At 46.8% G+C, this 19,094-nt stretch overlaps 1 protein-coding gene across 11 annotated transcripts in view; it reads right to left on the bottom strand.

Moving 5' to 3' along the window:
* SHANK3 (SH3 and multiple ankyrin repeat domains 3) overlaps positions 1-19,094 on the bottom strand; it is a 389,687-nt gene that overhangs the window by 92,294 nt on the left and 278,299 nt on the right. For all 11 annotated transcript variants that reach the window (XM_083835493.1, XM_083835500.1, XM_083835499.1 and 8 more), the window contains one exon: positions 587-669. In XM_083835493.1, the coding sequence (XP_083691619.1) occupies positions 587-669 (83 nt within the window). The remainder of the gene's footprint in view (positions 1-586; positions 670-19,094) is intronic.

The following is a 19,094-nucleotide window of genomic DNA, read 5'->3' as shown; positions in this document are numbered from 1 at the left end:
GGTGAAGCGTGCCCCGGGCACCAGCAGAGGCTTGCTGGCAGCACAGGGGCCGAGGCAGAGCTTCCACCAGCCTGCCCTCGTGCTGGGGCTGAGCCCCAACACAGCCAGGGCCCCCAGGAGGACCCCAGCTGTACACACTCAAAGAACAGTGAAAAACTTCAAGCACAAAAAAAAAAAAAAAAAAAAAAGCCGTGGAGGACACCGGCCCTACCCCATGGGGCTTACACCTGTACCTGGAACGGCAGATGCACTTCATACACCCAGTAAATCGGCAGAAGTGAAAACTCTTACAAATTCAAAGCTACAAATACCAGCATCTGTACCAGAAAAACACCCCAGAACGTTCAAGAGATGCACATTTACCATGAATGGCATTTTCTGTACAATGCACGTACCCAGAAATAGACTGCACTCACACTGCCTAGCTGTCAGAGAAGGAGAAAAGAGATTCCCTTAGGAGACCCTGATGCACAGGGCTCGAGGGCTGCTCCATGCAGCCAGGGAAGCAGGGTCCGGAGCGCTAACCGAGGTGACGAGACGGAGCTCTCCCCCAACCCCAGGACCAAGTGAAAGAAGCAGCCCTTACCTTTGGCCCCTCGCAACACAAACCCGAATCCCTCATGCTCCCTCTTCTGCAGCACGGCCGTCTTCTCCTCAATGATGTAGTCACTGGGCAGGAAAGAGCACAAGAGAATGATGCTAGGGTTAGATTTCAGCACCATGCTGCCAGGCGGAGGTGGCCTTTGTGCCTGTGACAAGGAGACCTCTTCTCATCGACTGTTTCATCTCAGCAAGGAGCTGGGAACACTCTGCTTCCCTCCCTCCCTTGCCCAAAGTCAGAACAAAAAGACGAAAGCTACTTTCCCTCAATATGTAGGTGGAGGGAAGCCCTGGCTGCCTGGATCACCCTTCTGCCCACCGGTCCCCTTCTCAGTCACCTGCATACGCATGCAGGGAGCTTACTGATCCCACTTGGGCTTCCCTTTAAATGATGCCCTTAACATGTAACTGAAGAGTGGAGCGCCTGAGCAGAGGAGGTGCGGGGGGAGGCAGCCATCCATCCATCAGGGAAGATGCTCTGAGACTTTCCAGTTGCCTCTTGTATGAAAAAATTAGATGCCTGACAAAAGGAAAGGTGCCTCTTTGGTAAGTTTCCTGGGAGAGAGAACGGCAGAGTTTATATCCTCATCCCGATGCTCTGATCTTCTCTTAAAATCCCCCCCCTCGTTGCTAAGTAACCGTCTGTCATTAGAAGAGGGGGGATGCATTTCATTGTCCTATTTTAACAAAGCCGCTCTTCCCTGCCCTCAACAGCAGCTAGCCGAGAAGAACGGAAAAAAATCCGGTGCTGGAGAGAGAGGAACGGACGCGTGGCTCTGAGCAGCCCCCGGGTGCTGGCGGCCCTTCCAACCAAAATCATCCACAGGCTCCAGGAGAGGCGGGGGGCACGGGGAGAGGGCTTCTCTCCGCAAACGGGAGCTGAAATGCAGCCCTGCAAATCCCTCCCAGCAGAGCCGCATGTCTGACATCAGAGTAGAATTAATCAGGGACCTCGGTCCCGCTCGGCAGCACGGCAGGACGCGTTACGCGCCGCGCCACAGCCCGGGCAGGCAGAGGGGGACGGGCGGCGTGCGGCGGCCCCCTGGCCGCACGCGTGGGTGCCGGGCCCCCGACCCGCAGGGAGGGCACGGAGCGGGCACACTGCGGCACGGCAGCCCCACGGCCGCCCCCCTGCCCCGGGTGTGCCGCAGGGAAGCGGCTGCGCCACGCCGGGACCGCGCGTCCACGGCAGGGGTGCGGGAGCCGCGCTTCGGGGCGAAAGAGGGGCTGCGGGTGCTGCTGCACGGGCCTGGCTGGCGGCCCCGTCCTGTGCACGCTCCCCCAGACCGGGCGCACCTCTGCACCCTGCCCATCTGCAGCCCCGCCTGACAGCGATGCCTCTGTGGGCATCGCCACCCGCTTTTTGGTAGAGTTTTATGACTGCCGTTAACATCACAACGGTCTCTGGCTCTCCTATCGAGACAGGTGGGCAGAGTCCTTTGTTTTCCAAGACCAAGGGAAAGCGATCACAGAAGTCAATACATGCCAGGGCCGCAGGTACCAAGGCACTCTAGGAGACTCAGGAGAGATGCTGTCCAACAAAATTAACACAGAACTCAAGCCTAAACTCCTTGGACTTCCCTGTTATTTCACTGTGTGCTCTAATTTTGGACATTCTTTGGCATTACACATTTAAAAAAAAAAAGGGGAGGTATCTATAAACCCATCACTTCATGCAACGAAGTACCTAGGTGTGGACAAAATTCAACAAAACTATGTGAACTGCTTTAAAGGAGGTGGCTGCTGTCACACAGTCATCCATTTATGTCACATTTTCAACACATTGCCTGTCTTTCAAAAGCAGAGCTGGTTATGCATATGCTCCCTGACACATGTAAAACTCTCCCTTCTACAACAAAATCCTCTCTTCCAAGTCTAGCATGTCCTACTGGAAACAGATTCATACCTGCAACGCCCAGAAGAGGCCATTACGGGAGAACGATTCTCCTGTCCACCTAAGAGCAGCCAGACAACCTCAAACCATGATTCCTGTATCAAGCCTTTACCTTCTCCTTGAGCCGTCGCTTACTGTCTAGGAACAGAACTAGACCTAAGACATTTCACATCCAGGGGAATATCCTCCCTTTTCCAATGGACACGTCAAGCCCCCGTAGATGCCCTGCGTGAGATCTTAACCCTATACCATGAGAAATTCTGCCACCTCTACTAGCATGCGTTTGTGCAGGTGTATGTGCAGGAGAAGGAGAGAGAGGTAAAGGCAAACAAATGTTCTGTACAAAATTGTGGTTTTTATTTTACCTAGTGGTGGGCCAAGTGCCCAACTAGTCCTGCTGTGGTTGTTTTATCAATGAAAAAGGAATCCATGATAAAATTCTGTACTTCTAATTCTTCCATGAGACCTCTGTGGTTGTTTTATCCAGACGATAAACTGAAAAAATTCTTGACAAAACCACTTGTATCCTGTATAAGTATGGTTTATGCAGCCTCCAACAATCCTCATCTACCAAGACTTCCTCTAATAATGTACACCTTTAAACAAGTTCAGCCCGCTGCTGCTTTACCAAAAGTTACTTTGCAAAAATATTTCATTCTTTCCTCCACCTCTGAATTAAACCTCCACCTGCAAATAAACCGGCAAGAAGCATCTTAATTCAAAATCTAAACTTGTCAGAAACAATAGGAAAACTCCCCAACATGCTTCTTTCTGTCTCTGGACGCTCCGACAGTAAGTATGTAGAGGCACCTGTGGGTTTTTTGGAAATGTTGGACATTTATTTGTTTTAGCTCACTCCCCTCCTCTGTGTCTTTCACAGAGGGATTTACAAAGTTTGATTTGCAAGGGGGATCTTGCAAGAGCACTCCCAGTTTAAGTCCCTCTGGAACCTGCAAACTCTTTGCCTATTGCCATTTATCTCTACAAACACCAAAAAAAGCCTCGGGTTCATAACTGACTACAGTAAAATCCAGTGGACACCTTCACTTTTTGATATAACCACACTAAATAGTTCTACAGATAGATCTATATAAAAAGTGAAATAAAAACCCACTAAATTTTTGTGAACTAGAATCATGGGGGAGTAGAAAGTCACCTGAGATGCCACTGATTGACACTGCTAGAGCTCCAAGAGCTGGAAAAAGAAGCAAAAACCAGCCTGGGGAAGGAGGTGAAGCAGTGCAATCAAAGATCTGTGATCATGTCATACCAAAAAAGTAACCTGAATTACTCATTTCTTTATTTTTGTCTAAATAAAAATAGGAACTTTCAAAAAAATGTAGTGAGGAGTTATTTGAATTTTAAAATATTTGAGAAAGATTAAGCAAAATAGTGATTTAATACTCTTGGGTCATAAATGTTAATCAAGTTATGATACCTGATGGAAAACAGCACCTCAAGTTCACTGCCAGATGACTGTGCCCTACATGTAACCGGTAAATGAGTAAACAGATGAGCTAGTGTAACGACACAGAGGCGTCAGAGCACGGCCCTTCAGAGCTGCTGCTTGAGGCAACGCAAAGCCTGATGGATTGTCTCGCTCCTGCAATGCCAGGGTTGGGCATCAGACCTCCTTCGGCTGGTTTACCTTTTACTGAAACCAAATTACAGACAGTTAATGCACTTGACCAGGGCTAATTATTTTAGTAAATTTGTGACTGTTTAGAGAGACAAACCTAATAGATCAAATGAACAATTACAAAAAAATAGCAAGGTTATGACTGGACTAAATAGCTACAATTAACTCCAGTCATCCTGGTAACACTGTGATGGCAAAGATGAGCTCTGACTTAAGTGGAAAAAACAGCAATTGGAGGAATTCAAATTTTTTATTTTCCATTATCTGGGCCGGCTGAAGTTCTCTGAAAGTGCCTGGGGAGCTGGTGGAAAACATCTGAGAGCTATGATGGATTGTTCTGAGAACTTGCATGGGATGCACGACACTCCAGAAGATCTGAAAAAGGCATCACGCGCATCTTTAAAAACAGGCAATAGAAAGATCAAAGGAAGTATAAATTGAGGTAACTCATCTTAATTCCCAGGAAAACTCTAACAAACAACACAACAGTTTAATAAAACATCTAGAAGAAAAGAAGGTGATAAATCCCAGGTGGCACGGATTTGAAAGAACAAATTGTGCTAAACTGACCTAATTTCTGTTTGAACATAGTAGGTCTCATGAACATGGGAAAGGCAGTTCTGTGATATATATCTTGATGCCAGTTAAACACTTTGAATGCTCTCACAAGACATTCTCACAAAAAGCAAGGGGAACATAAACTGCTGCACGGTGAATAAATAGCTGGTTTGACATTTTTCACCGTTGAACTGGATGGAAATATAAAGTGGGATTTAAAAGCGGGTCTGTCTTGGGACAACCTCAGTGTCTTCACCAATGACTAGGATGTAATAGGGAGTAAACTTAAACTTGCAGAGGGTCCTAACTCGAAGGACAGCAAAATGTTGGAAGAGGGGACTTGGATTCATGTGGTACCATCACTGGAAAAATGGCCTGAAAAATACTGGAGGAGAAAGGAAAGTTCAAGGCACTAGGCAGGAACTATGAAAAGAAAGGCAGAGGCTGCAGAAGGACCGGCTGGACAGCCAGCAGGGAAAGCCACAAATACCACTTCGGACTCAGAAGCATCAGCTGCAGTGTCACACCGGACAGACTGGAGAAAAATAAGCAAGAGTGCTGTCTAAGATCTGACATAGTCCTTCTGCCCTGCTCCAAGCAGCAGTAGCCTTGGGAGTCATCGAGTTATATGTGGGCGTATATAAAACAAGCACCCACAGTGAGCAAGTTGCTCCAGGCTCCTTTTAGACTCAATGGAGATCTGTTCGGTGAAGTCAATGGAGCTGTGATTCATCCCATGCTGAAATGACCGCCTACATTTTGTCAAATGAATGGCACCCCTGGCTTCACTGCACACATCTGCATCGACTCTCAGGGAAAGCCAGGGCGATGAGCTCAGACACCTACATGGTAGACACCTACAGCGAAGTGATGTGAATCACATTCCTGAAGTTAGATAAAGAGTACCGCTCAGCTGTCCGGTTGCCAGCACCACACTTCCAGAAAGATGTGGGTCAACAGGAAAGAGTCCTGAGGAAGACATCTGGAAGATAAAGGGCCCAGGAAACATAGCCTGAGGAAAGACCTGGTTTGATGTACTGACTCGATTACTCCCAGGAGAAAATGCTTAAAAGGTGCCACACCGCTTTTCAGCAGTAATGATGCATGCTGAGGCACAGGAACAGAGGTGGTGGTGGAAGGTCACTTACAGGGAGCTTTTAGGTAAATCCTCCTCAGGAATAATTTAAGGTCAGCTGAGCCTGACGTAGGTGGAAGATGAACCACACTAGGCCTCTCCCAGTAAAAACCTCACACACCATGACCCACAGCCAGGCAGTGACACAGCAGTGTAATTCTGCTCAGGTACCTTGTGCAGAAAATGTCTGATGCAACAGAAGGATGATTTATAGCAATGATGAGTAACTGGGCCACAGACCAGTCTCTGGCCACAGCAGTCCAGGTCTTCGTGGACAAACTTTCTTCTCTGCCCCAGAAAATTAAAACCAGCACACAGAGCAGCTCTTTCCAAGCTGCATTTCAGAAATTGCCTCTGACGAGAGCCGGCCTTGCTCTATAACTGGGATTGTCTGGGAGTTGGCCCAGTTCAAATCTATCCCGCAGAGCAAGCTAGCAATGAAACAGCATGGATGCCTACGGCACATCCAGGCCTAAGGCCTCCTTCCTCACCCATCTCACTTCCCAGGGCTGGTGAAGCTTTAGGGAAGGCGATCACCATTAGACTTGTACACCAAACACTTAAGCTCCTAGCAGAAATCAACAGGATACGGGCATGTGTCCTGGAGGCCTGGGATGGACTGGGCACATCGCTATTGAGCGGTTTGCGAGGTACAGCATCCCTGGCAGCAAGGAGGCCGTGGAGATCTACCCAGGCCCGAGCGCTCTGCAGAGGCAGGTGTCACGGTCCTGCTCTGCTGTGACACGGGCAATAGCCAAAGAGTAACACGGCTGTACTGGCTCTGTTTGAATACAAGAGAAAAAGAATGACCACAGCAGGTCAGACTAAGCATCTCATCTCAAACATTTACTGCCAGCAGAAGCCTGGGGAAGAGTAAAGGAGCAGGTGTCCTAAGTGTACTTCTGTCCCAGAAGAGCCTCCCAGCCCCTGAGACTGGCAGCCAGGGGACCTGAGCAGTAATATCAGAGTGGAACTGGGAAAAGCCCTATCCTGAATGGAAAAATAATCCACTTAAAACTCCACGAAAATGGATCATGACATCTCTGGAAATGCAGGTGACAGCGGTGCTTCTGTAATGAAAGCAAAGGACACCAGGAAATGGAGAGGGGGCCAGAAAGGAGCCTATTTATGCTTGTAACTGATCCTAAGGCACTGATTATCATCAGTAACATTTTCTGTTTAATTCAGTCAGGAGGTAGCTCATTAAAGGCACTGATTATGAACTACGTCAAAAGCAAACTGACACATGAAAAGCAACTCTTCCCCCAGAAGAAACCACCTTCCAGCCACACACACACACACACACAATTTGAAAGTGCAGCAAAATCCCAGGAAGGATGTGTTGTTTGAGATCACATTCCCTCCTGCATTGGTCAAACGCTTTTCAGCCATCAGTTAAAAACCCCAAACCACAGCTGTTCAGTCCCAGACGAAATGTGGGCTTTGAGAACCAGAGAAATTCTGAAGATCAGATATTGCAGAAAGTGAGGAAGACGGTTAGGAAAAAGTATCACCTTCCCAGTTCAAATATGGACAGTTTTCACAGGGTATTTTCAGTACTGGAAGCATTTTATTTAAACACACCAAACTAGTAACTTCTAGGAAGTTAACCAAAACATTAAAATAAAGCACCTCATTAAGGGAATGAGAAGTCTACGATACATTTCACCTGGACTTCAAACCAACAGAGATAATGAGAAAGCTGTTAAGACCTTGCTGAAAAGCAGTCGAGTCAAGGAAAAGAAGCCATCGCAGAGACACAGAAAAGGTAAGCCTGTGGAATAATCAGGCTGATATTAATGCTGGCAGAAAGAAGCTATTTGTCCCAAATTTTTCTCCTCACTTGCCAGAAAAGGCGTTGCAGCCAGAGAGGTGCTGCTCTCCAGCTCCCTCTCACTGGGTGTGCTCTCCACCAGACGTGCTGAACCCGACGCTCCGACAGTGACCACGGGACGCGGACCAGCGAGCGTGGCCCCAGGCTGCAGAGACGAGATTCATCATCCGCTGCCTTCCAGCATCACTTCTTCGGCAAGCGGTGGAAAATGGTGTCGACTAAAAAAGGAGGCAAAGGCAGGCTCTCATGCATGCTTAACGCTGCTAAATTACACCTGTGGGAATTCTGCTCCACAGAAACAGCGTTGTTCAGAGCTGACATCGGAGCCACTCGGTTGTGCAGATGCACAGAGAGACAGACAAGGTAACATGCAACGGCATCTCAAGTCTTAAGATGTATCGCTAGCTCATGAAACCTATGCTGCATATATTTAAAGGGGAAAATTGTCACAAACAGGGACGTTACAGTTAGTGGTATCACTGGCTTCAGTTGCTGCATGTACTGAGAAAAAATAGATGACATCTAAAATCTCCCTTTGCCTGAATGAAAGGAGATTAAAGAACATTATGTCTGTGTTTGTCCAATATGTATTTATGGAAGAACAATGCATATTTCTATAAATAATAAAAACAAGTCATAGAAAATCCAAATTCTGCAATGTGGATTTATCCTATCCTCAGCAAAGGAGACAGATGGAGACTGTTTAAGGACACCATGCTGGAGACACAGTGCAAATACATTTTACAGATTGACAAAGAACAGAAAGAAGCTGGCATGGCTAAACAGCAGGGAAATGGAGGTTATAAAAGACAAGAAAACATCCTTCTTAAAGCTGAAACCATGGCCAAGTGAGGAACAAGGAAAGAATTATAACTCTGTCAGGCTAAATGTAAACACAGTTATGACAGACCAAACATAAATCTGTGGAACAATTTGCAAAAGGCATCAAAACTAATACTAAAATCAGTTTTCACACACACATGAAGCAGGAAGCCTACCAGAGAACCTTTGGGGTGGGACAGTCACAGTGCCAAAGCTCCATGCAGGGTACAAGGCCGTAACAGACACCTGAACAAAACCCGACCTTCGTGCTGTGGGGAGGTTTTCCCTTCAGAAGCACAGGGATTCGCAGACAGATCCAAGGCTGAAGCGCCTCTGCAAGAGGCCATGGAAAAAGAAAAAGGGTCACGGACCGCCAGGACTAGACTGCAGACAGCCAAGGTCCTGGAGCACCCTGTGGCTGGAAGAGCGGCGCTCGCCGTGGTGTGCGAGCTCCAGCGGGGCCGGGCTGGCGGGCGTGTGGTGCTGGTGGGCGCACGGCGCCGCTTTTTGCAAGACGGCAGCAGAGGGGACAGCTCCAGGCCTGTGATGGCAACACTGGGCACGACTCTAGCACTGGGATACAGCAGCCAGCCAGCACACGCAGGGGTACATCCCAGCATCACAGCTGGGAACGTTAACGCAGCGTTTTAAGAGAACACCTTGCCTCTAATCTTACTGCAGTTCCCTGAGGTCATACATACGGATGCAGAGAAAGGAGGTCCCTCCCAGCCTCTGCGATTCAGGGATTCTCTGGGATGTGTAGATAGCGGGGATGAACCAAACTTATGGGGGTGCAGCCAGCCCCCTCAGGAAGCTGTCATGGACCCCCAAAATAACCAGTGCAGAACAGCTTGTGTCTGCACCATTCGAGCACCCCCCTTTGAGCCCAGTGCTTAGGGATGTGCGTTGCATGAGCACAGCACAAGGACAGGCAAAGGTGTTGGAGGCTACGGGGCCTGCCAGGATTGTGCTGGTGGATCGTGCAGAGAGGAGGCAGCTGAACTCAGCGGTCTCACAAAGAGCACCTTTAGGAAGCGCTAGCTTGAATCAAATCGCCCCAGCACCACAAGCAGGTTTTGTTGCAGACATGCAATGGGCCAACACTGCAACAGAGCAAGGGGTAAACTGACACGCAGCCAGAGAGAATGGCCAAAGACAAGGGCCTGGGAAAAAAAGCATAGATACAAGTTATTTGACAAGAGAAACTTAACTGAAGTCAACTTACAAAACCATTTGACAAAGTCCTTCACTAAGATCTCTCGAGGAAGCCATGAAGCCATGTGATAAAAAGGAAGGTTCTTACGTGTTCAATTTATTAGCAGGTAGAAAATTACAGGATTTCACATCAGATGAAAGGTCAGCAGTGGAGTCTTGCAGGGAATTAGTGCCAGGACTTAAGCTGTTCAGCATAGCCCTAGACCACTTATGAGAGAGGAATGAAAGGCAACCAGGTTTTCTGATAATGCTGAACTATTCAGAGTATTAAAGATGAGGAAAACTGTGAAGAACTGTAGAAAGATCTTCTGTCATTGGGGTTAAAAATCTAAGATGAAATGTAATGTTGAGAAAAACTGAGGCACAAGGAAAAAAATTCTCTCCTCATACATAAGATCCCAGGCTCTGAGATGACCATTACTAACCAGAATTAAGAACTCTGGGATATGGTAGACAGCTCAAGAAAAATGTCACCATAATGTCCTACAGTGGCCAGGAACTATTAGAAAAGAAAAGTGAATTAGACAGAGAACCATTATATCACTGGCACAGCCGAAGTGCCCCCACACCTTAAATACTTGTAGTTGCTCTGCTCTTCCCACTTTGGAAAAGAATACAATCAAACTCAAACTCAAAAAAAAAAAAGAAAAAAAAGAAAAGTTTCACAGATTTTTGAAAGTATGGAAAGTTTTTTTTTGCACAAGGAATGGTGCAGCTTAGTACTGCATAACCTGGAAAAAACACAGTTCAGGGGAAATAGTTCTACCAAATCCTGAGTGCTGTGGAGGCTAACTTTATGATCACTCTTAGGGAGCTCTGCAAAAACCCTTTCCAGCTCACAAACCACACACCTGCACTGAAAAGACACTTGGCTGCCATATGTACTCTGCTACTCTGAGTGTTTTCTTTTAGGAAAGCCATTTTGCATTTGGGAAGAAATATGGCTCTAAAGAGTCAAAACCATCACACCTAAGCCACTTCTGAAACCTTGCTGGTAGGAACTGCAGGAGCAGCAGGCTTGCACAGAAGACCCAAGCAAACTCCTCAGACTGCTGGAGTCGCTCACTGCAGTCTCTGGTTGCTTTGACAATGCACGCAGAACCGTGCAGTTTCTGAATCAACACCTCAGACAGCACTGAAGCCTGGCTGCCCGTGGCCTGGTGAGGAACGTGTCAGCGACGGGACTGGCTGGCCTGCTTCGTGCTCTGGCAGCTCAGATGTTTTAAGTGATTCACATTGATAGCTCTGTTCCTGCAGACCCTAACTGGAGAAAAACAAAGCAAAACAAAACAAAACAAAGCAAAACCCCTTCACACATAAAACAAAAGGTAAAACCTCAAAAAGACCCAAGTATTTGATCGTACCTGATAGAAAGTCAGAGCTTCAGCTGCTGAAGAAATGCTTAGAGCGCTGGCAGCCCATTCAAAAGCTCTCATCAGCTACTGTCTGGTTTTGGTCATTGCTGCATCATCATTGTAAAAATTAAATCAAGAAAACTCATTGCAAGCCCTTCCTGGAGTAGATAATTTGGGCTTCATTTAACCTCTCCTAACAACTCGACTCTATCCACACATACTCAGAACTTCCACATGTGTGAGTCGAGTTGCCAAATATTCTGATGGAGATCACTTGTGTGATGGAGTAGAAGGGACAATGGCTGTTAAGTTTGCACAGTCTCCTGGCTTCCTCTTGTCTGGCAAAAACAAACTATACTTTGGACAGATCTTTTAGAACCTTTAGGAATCAACTACGACACAATCCTCATCTCAAATCTTTCTTGCTTTATCCTAGCAAATCCTAGTAAGGCTGGATTAAACAATTTGCACTTTATCTGGGGTATGTACTGGCTACAGTTTGTCTTCCCACTGGAGCAAAAGGAGGAGGAGCAGTGTGTGCGGCGTGTGGTAACCTTGTCACCATCCTCCCGCTATTGGAGTGCAGGCAGCTTGCTGAGAAGTCACCTGTTTGGTGGCATTAGCAGCACACAGGACTTCTGTCTCCTGCAGCATCTGCGCCATGGGCAGCGCAGGTCAGCGGCACAGCCCTGGCTGTCGACTGGTTCTCCTGTGCAGGGCTATCAGTACAGGCCATGCCTTTAACCCTTGATTTATTGCATCTCTTGGTGTTTTCTCAGACATTTCCACTGATACTTTATTCAGTCATGCCACCCTTGGTATTTCTCTCATTGCATAAAGCTGCATCATGGGAGGTTCGGACTGGGCGTTAGGAAAAGGTTCTTCACCAAGAGGGTGGCAGGCACTGGGACAGGCTCCCCAGGGCAGTGGTCACGGCACCGAGCTGCTGGAGTTTGGGAAGTGTTTGGACAATGCTCTCAGACACACGGTCTGATTTTCGTGTGGTCCTGTGTGGAGCCAAGAGCTGGATCTGATGATCCTTGTGGTTCCCTTCCAACTCAGGATTTTCTGGGCTTCTATGATTCTTGCAGTTTCCACACCAGGACTCACCCAGTATCTGGGAGCCCTGCCCTCCTGGGCAGCAGCTCTGGCATGTGTCGCAGGATGCTGCTGGTTATGTCGACCAGCTCCCTCTGTGGAGTTGGTCATGCTCATTTTGATGAAAAAGAAGTGATGGAGAACAGCAACTAATCCGAGGTCACTAGATGTCAGGCTTTCTTGATACACACTGGCCTAATGAGCTGATCGTGTTCAGGCAGTGCTTCAGCATTGTAATACTGGAAGCTGCTGCACGCTGTACAGTCTCCAGTCTTGCTCTCTACGTTATTTAATGGTAATGGTTACGTGACCCAAGATATGGGCACTGTTTCTTCAAATCACACCTCTTTTCATTAAAGGTAAATCCAGCTCCTTGTAGCTGCAGTCCTTTAAGATATCATCCTCATGAAGCTCAAAGGTAGGGTCCCAAATCACTGAGATAATTTGTCTTACCGCCTTTTGAAAGACATTAGATTCGCAGGATACTTGAAACAGTACAAAAAGCAGCTCATGACCCCTAAGTGGAGCAACGAATGCAATGGGAAAATGCTTTTGCTGGAACGATGCATTGATTTCCAATTTGCTGAGCAGTTCAATACCTTGCAGCCTGGGGAAGGAGTACCTGGTTTTCACACACTTACTGGGTATTCGAGTCTCCCACTCTTACTGAAATATCAGTGCACAAGCACATGACCTCAGAGTACCTTGTTTTGAGGGCTGTGAGCACACAAAAAACTCATCAACTGATGCAGTAGCTTGCTTGAGGGTCATACGTTTGAACTGATTTTCAACAGCCTTCGTCAGTGGAGATGGTACTTAGTAAGGGGCATTGTGAAAAATGTTTGAGTAACCTTCTCAACTTGGGTCCTTTCGTATTGTTTCAGTTTTTCTTTGCTGTTTTACAGACAGAGCATTTTATTGTACAGGCTGTATTCCTGCAACTTGAGATTTGGCCAATTTAGTCCTAATTTTCTAAGAGCTCAATAGCAATTATTTGATTTCTCCAAGAGTACAGATGTCATGTGTGCAGCATCTTACATTACAGCTGCTTCCTTGCTGTTCTGGCAGTTCACAGGGATGACTTCTCTTGCAAGCAGACTCTTGTCATCAGCTGGTTCAGGAGATGAGTCAGAGGAGACCTTTAAAATTTCTTGGTGAAACCATGAATGGCTGTGACCACCTCAAAGTGGCTTTTTATGTGTCAGACTATAAAATCTCCACATTTCAGCTCTAGTCATCAGTGTACGTCCCTGGACAGCGCTTCCATCAGCTTCATCAGCTTCCAGCCCTGAAGTAGGGCTTATTGCCTGACTGCGCACATTGATCCCTTCCACAACATCTGCAACAAGAACCTGCTTAATAGATGAGGGAAAGGCCATGGATGTTGTTTATCTGGGTTTAGTAAAGCATTTGACACCGTTTCCCACAGTGTTCTCCTGGATAAAGTGGCTGCTTGGGGCTTGGACAGGTGTGTGGTTTGCTGGGCGGAGAACTGGCTGCCTGGCCAGGTTCAAAGAGCCACGGTGAATGCAGCTCGGTCCAGCTGGTGGCGGTCACCAGTGGTGCTCCCCAGGACTCGGTCTTGGGGCCTGTATTAATGTTTTTATCAACAATCTTGTTGAAAGGATCGAATGCACCCTCAGAAAGTTCATGGATGACACCAAGTTAGGTGGGAGTGTTGATCTGCTTGAGGGCAGGAAGGCTCTGAAGAGGGGGCTGGATGGGCTCAATGGGTCACATCCAGTTGTGTGACATTCAACAAGGCTGAGTGTGAGGTCTCGCACTTGGGTCACAACAACCCCATGTACTGACACAGGTTTGGGGGAGAGTGGCTGGAAAGCTGCCGGCAGAAAAGGAACCTGGGGCTGCTGGTTGACAGCCGGCTGAACAGAAGCCAGCCGTGCGCCCGGGTGGCCAGTAAGGCTACTGCTGTCCTGGCCTGCATCAGAACTGTCATGGCCAGCAGGAATAGGGAGTGATCGTCCCTCTGTACCCTGCACCTCGAGCACTGTGTTCAGCTTTGGGCACCTCACTACAAGATAGACATTGAATTGCTCGAGTGTGTGCAGAGAAAAGCAACGAAGCTGGTGAAAGGACTGGGAAACGACATGACGAGCAGCTGAGGGAACTGGGGCTGCTTAGTCTGGGGGAAAGGAGGCTGAGGGAAGACCTCATCACGATCTACAGCTGCCTGAAAGGAGGCTGCAGCGAGGATGGTGTTGGTCTCTTTTCTCAGGTGACAAGTGATAGGATGCAAGGAAATGGTCTCGAGTTGCACCAGAGTAGGTTTAGACTGGGTATTAGGAAGATTTTTTTCCACAGAGGGCAGGGGTCAAGCATTGGGATGGGCTGCCCAGGGAAGCGGTGGAGTCGCCATCACAGGAGACGTGTGGACGTGGCACTAAGGGGCATGGTTCAGTGATGGGACTCGGTAGGTCAGGTTGATGGTTGGACATGACGATCTTGAAGGTCTTTTCCAACCTAGTTGACTCCGATTCTAAGAAATGCCTTTAGCATGTAGGTATGTCCAGATTAGGAGTATTCTGCCATTGCAGCTGCTCCAGACTCAGCACAAGCAGTGTAGTCACTATTGATTAACACATCCTTTATGGGCTTAACTAAGAATTTCTATCTCTTTAATGAATGACTTATCACTTGTAGAATGAGAAGAGTCACGAATGATGTTTTTTGGTTTGACACCTTCAGTTGTCCAGCTGAACTGCTCTCTGACGAATCAGTCCAGGTAGGAGGACTGTGATGGTCCCTCCACAAAGAACAGCACGACTGTGCACCACTCCGGCCAGGGCTGCATGCAGAGCCATGGTTAAACCTTCACCTCTCACTGCTGGGCTGCGACGGACTGCCGACACCACAGACAATCTTAGCTCAGCTTCCTGGCTCATTTCAAGGGACTGCATCACGCAAAGATCATTTCACAAATTTACTAATGAGATGAAAATAACTTAGCTTACAATACTGAATGGGTCCACTTCTCAAAACCACTTTGCAGTGTTCTGTGACAAGAGAAGACCACATGGACAATCTTTCTGTGTGATCACCACACAGTAGCCTCTACCACTCTATTTTCTTCCTGGATCTGTGTTTCCATGTTCTACTCACAATACCCAATAATTTGCACAATTCTCATTCTGAAGCAGTGGCTGTTTCCTGTGAATCGACACGTTTGCTTTGTAATAATTATCATTAACTTTTTACTGTAATTAAGAATAACTTGAAGTTAACTTACTCTGGTGCTCTCAATATATTTTGTCATCTCTGTTTAAAACATGAATGCCCAGAAACAAAACCTCTTTTTTGTACCTTATATACTGATAATTTCACATTCAGTGGTTATAGAGGGTTTCTGCCCAGAAAAGACATAACGTGAAAAACAGTTAATTCACTGCTGCCTCCCAAGTTTATCAGCTACTTATACTGACATTAGGGACAGATACATATTTCACTGACAGCTCAAATTGTTAACTAAACTTGTTTGCACAATCCTAATGTTGCTAATATTCAACACAAGTGCTCCTTTGCTCTGAGTCCAGTTAGAGGTGGAAAGTATCTTCTCAAACTTACAAACTGAGCAATTTAGATCTGAATCATCAAGAGTCTGTCCCTGTCTGGTATGAGCCACTCTTCTGTACATTACTGAATTTTTGTAAATCAATCACCTCCTCTTTCCTCCCCATCCTCCCTTACTTACTGTCACATACTCATAAAATGGACTGCAGACAAAAAAAACAAATCTCTCCTTTAGGAACCTGTTCCAGAAATGTATTTATTACTTTTAATTTTGCTCCGATAATAAAACATGCTGGTTGTCTAGAGCCCCATGTGTACTTCCACCTGTAAAAAAGTACCTAGAAATGGCACATACTACCATGAAAGACCATGACCACAGTGTAACACAGCCCACCTGAAAAAGCAATCCAGGATAATTTCCCTAGCACCAACCCCAGCCTACCCCTGCCCCACCAATGTCACCCAGGGCCCGCCAGCCAAAACCCCTCAGCTGGTTTTTATTATGGGAGAGTTCACACTCATTTTTTAGAGAGCCTTGTTCACAGCTGATGGTTTGAATTGGAAATCAATGCAGCGCACACATAATGTGCTTAGCCCAGCTTTCCTTGCTGCTAAGCAAGCTGTTTGTCACAGCATTAAGCTTACAAGTAGTCTTCAAAAAATGAAAAGGCCAATATGACCATGACATAAGCATGTAATATCGTGATAAGGATTGTATAGGAAAAAGTAATGATCGGCTGAAAAACCAAATGTGGAAAAATAGCTGTCAGGCACAGTTGCTTCTCAAGGAAGCAGAAGAACATATGGATCTGAAACCTTGCATTTCTTCGACTGTCTACAAAAAAGGAGCATGGATTATCTACCGAGGCAGCAGACCCAAAGTTACAGATTGCACCAGCAGCCCTGCAGACACTAAACCATCACCTTGGCATTGGCTAAGGTTCACCTTTTTCTCATTCAAACACTTAAGTCCACTCAACTCATAGCACAGGAGTCGCGTGCCAGAGGCGCCTCTTAACTTCAGGGGATGGTGAAGTAAAGAAAAAAAGACCATATTTCTTAAAGATATAATGCTTTTGACTTCTTTAGTTCTTATACTATAGATTTATTTGCCCACATCAATTTAAATAATGAGAAGAAGTATTTGTAAAGGTAACCCTTATGAAAACAACATGAAAAGAAAAACACCTCCAAGACAGTAACAGGAATGTAAATACTTTGATAATTAATACTTGCACCTTGGGAACAAGTGTATACATATCAAATGTATAGCAACCCTGACAGCTATTCTTGAAAAGACAGAAAATAACATAAATACAGCAGAAACTTAAGGAAAGCAAACAGAAAACAACTTTTTTTTTTTTTTAAGGTAAACGATCCAATTAATCACAAGCCTGAAAGTTAATTAGCATTCCTAACAAAACAAACATTAAAGGAAAATCACCCTCACAGAACATTCACAAGCAGCAGTAGCATACCAGCAGCCTTGATTGCTTTGAAGCCAGCACTGAACAGTCAGTGTACGGAGGAAGAGGGACTGATTTATAGTTTGATTCTCTTCTGCCCTGCAGCTTGAGTAGTAATTTACGCCCCCACAAATAATTATAAAACCCACTGTGATTTGTTAGTATGTTATTCCTACTGTGCACATGACTGTTAGTATTCATACATGCAAATATATGCAACTAACACACGTAGCTCTAAAAAATCTTTGGACTAATGCGAGCAGCATTCCTCATCCAGGGCAGCTGTGATCCAGTGCCCTGCAGGAGGGTGGGTGGCTGCATCAGCTCTAGCAAGTCCTATGGAACTGCTCAGGCTCAGCGCCATACAAACGACAGCCAGAGATGACCCTGTCCAGCCAGGAAGACTTACCTTCTGTACGCCTTAAAAATACCATGGCGTTTATGGTATACCATAAACCATAATACCACGTCCTTTACAGGCAGGGCAGAAGGGACTGCTGGGCAACATGAAGTTTTTTTTGCCTCCATAGTATCAGTTATGAATCTGAAAGTGATGGTTATACTATTGCTAATTATAATTAACATTCAGGCCTGCTACTAACATTTTTAACTCATTCTTTATAGATAGAAACATCTGACAAGTGCAGTTCTGGAAACAGACAGGTGGAGACTAAGTTTTCAGACTGCTTATTTTGCTTCCTCAAACCACGCTTTTGTTGCACCAGTACCACGCATTGAGCCTGCTGCTGCTCTCTGCCATTACCTCTGTGCATGGTTTGCATTCTGCAGTATTTCTGTGCTTTTTTACAAAGCACTGAAATCTGCCCTTCCCAGAGATGGGCTGTTGTGCATGCTGCTGCTCACAGCAGTTTTGAAAAATGCCTCTAATAGGCAGTTTGTTGGTATATCTTGCTCGCGTGCTTAGAGCTAAACTGATTAGTATACAACCAAGACATTCTTCTTTAGACTGCTAAGTACTGCAGGGTACTGTTGCACACTTTTTTATTTCTTCTGCCTTCCTCTGTAACATGAAGTCCACAATTCGGGGTCATTTCAGCAGTTCAATTTTCATGCAAAATTAGGAAAGCAGCAGCACCTTATTTCCCAAGTCAGCTGCCTCCAGGATCTTAGGTTCAATCTTCTCTTGCCATAAGATCTATGAAAACCCACTAGAGAAAGCATGATATTTAATTTCATGAAGATGAAAACAGCTCTTCCAGAATACCAATGGGACCCATTATTAAATAACATCTCTGACTGAAACATCCAGTTTCCCATTTGGTGATTGAATTTTCCCTTACCCTACTGAAGCCCTATTTGGCCTTTACATGAAGTGCCAGAACCGGCTATAATCATTTCTCTGGAACAAATCTTCTCTTCCTCAGCATCTCTTAAAGAAGATGGGCCAAGAAGCTACTTTCAAATCCCCACAGCTGATGTCAGCATATTAAATGTTGTACTAACTGGATTCAGTTCAAATCACAAGACGAAGACCTGTTGCTGCTGTCGTTTGAACTCGAAGGATACCTACGCCCTGCGCCAGTTACAGACTCGGGCAGGAGTCCCCTGCCTGCCCCAGTCTCCACCACCAGCACCAGGGCAGTCCAGGACCAAGGAGGCTGTGGCAGGCCCGGGGCCGGGACGCTGCTGTGCCCAGCTCTGGCCTGCCCAGCAGCTGCTGGCTCTGCTCTGCCGGCAGGCGCCGAGCCCGTGCAACCCGGCCTGGCCCCCCCAGCCAGGGCAAGTCTCTCGGGCCTCACCGGTGGCTCGGCAGGGAGCGACACGCAGTGTGGTGTGGGGCTGGGGGTGGCCGCCTTTGGGCTGGGGACCGAGGGCTCTGCTCTTGGTACCCCTGTGCTCAGGAGACGACGGTGGAGCTCTGGCCATGGCCGCTCAGCGCGCACAGCGGCAGCGGCTTCCCACTCAGCGCCCTGGCACGGCTGCCCCCCG

This window comes from Anser anser (assembly GCF_964211835.1).
Source record: "Anser anser genome assembly, chromosome: 1".
Taxonomy (NCBI): Eukaryota; Metazoa; Chordata; class Aves; order Anseriformes; family Anatidae; genus Anser; species Anser anser.
This window is presented reverse-complemented; position numbering and strand designations above follow the sequence as displayed.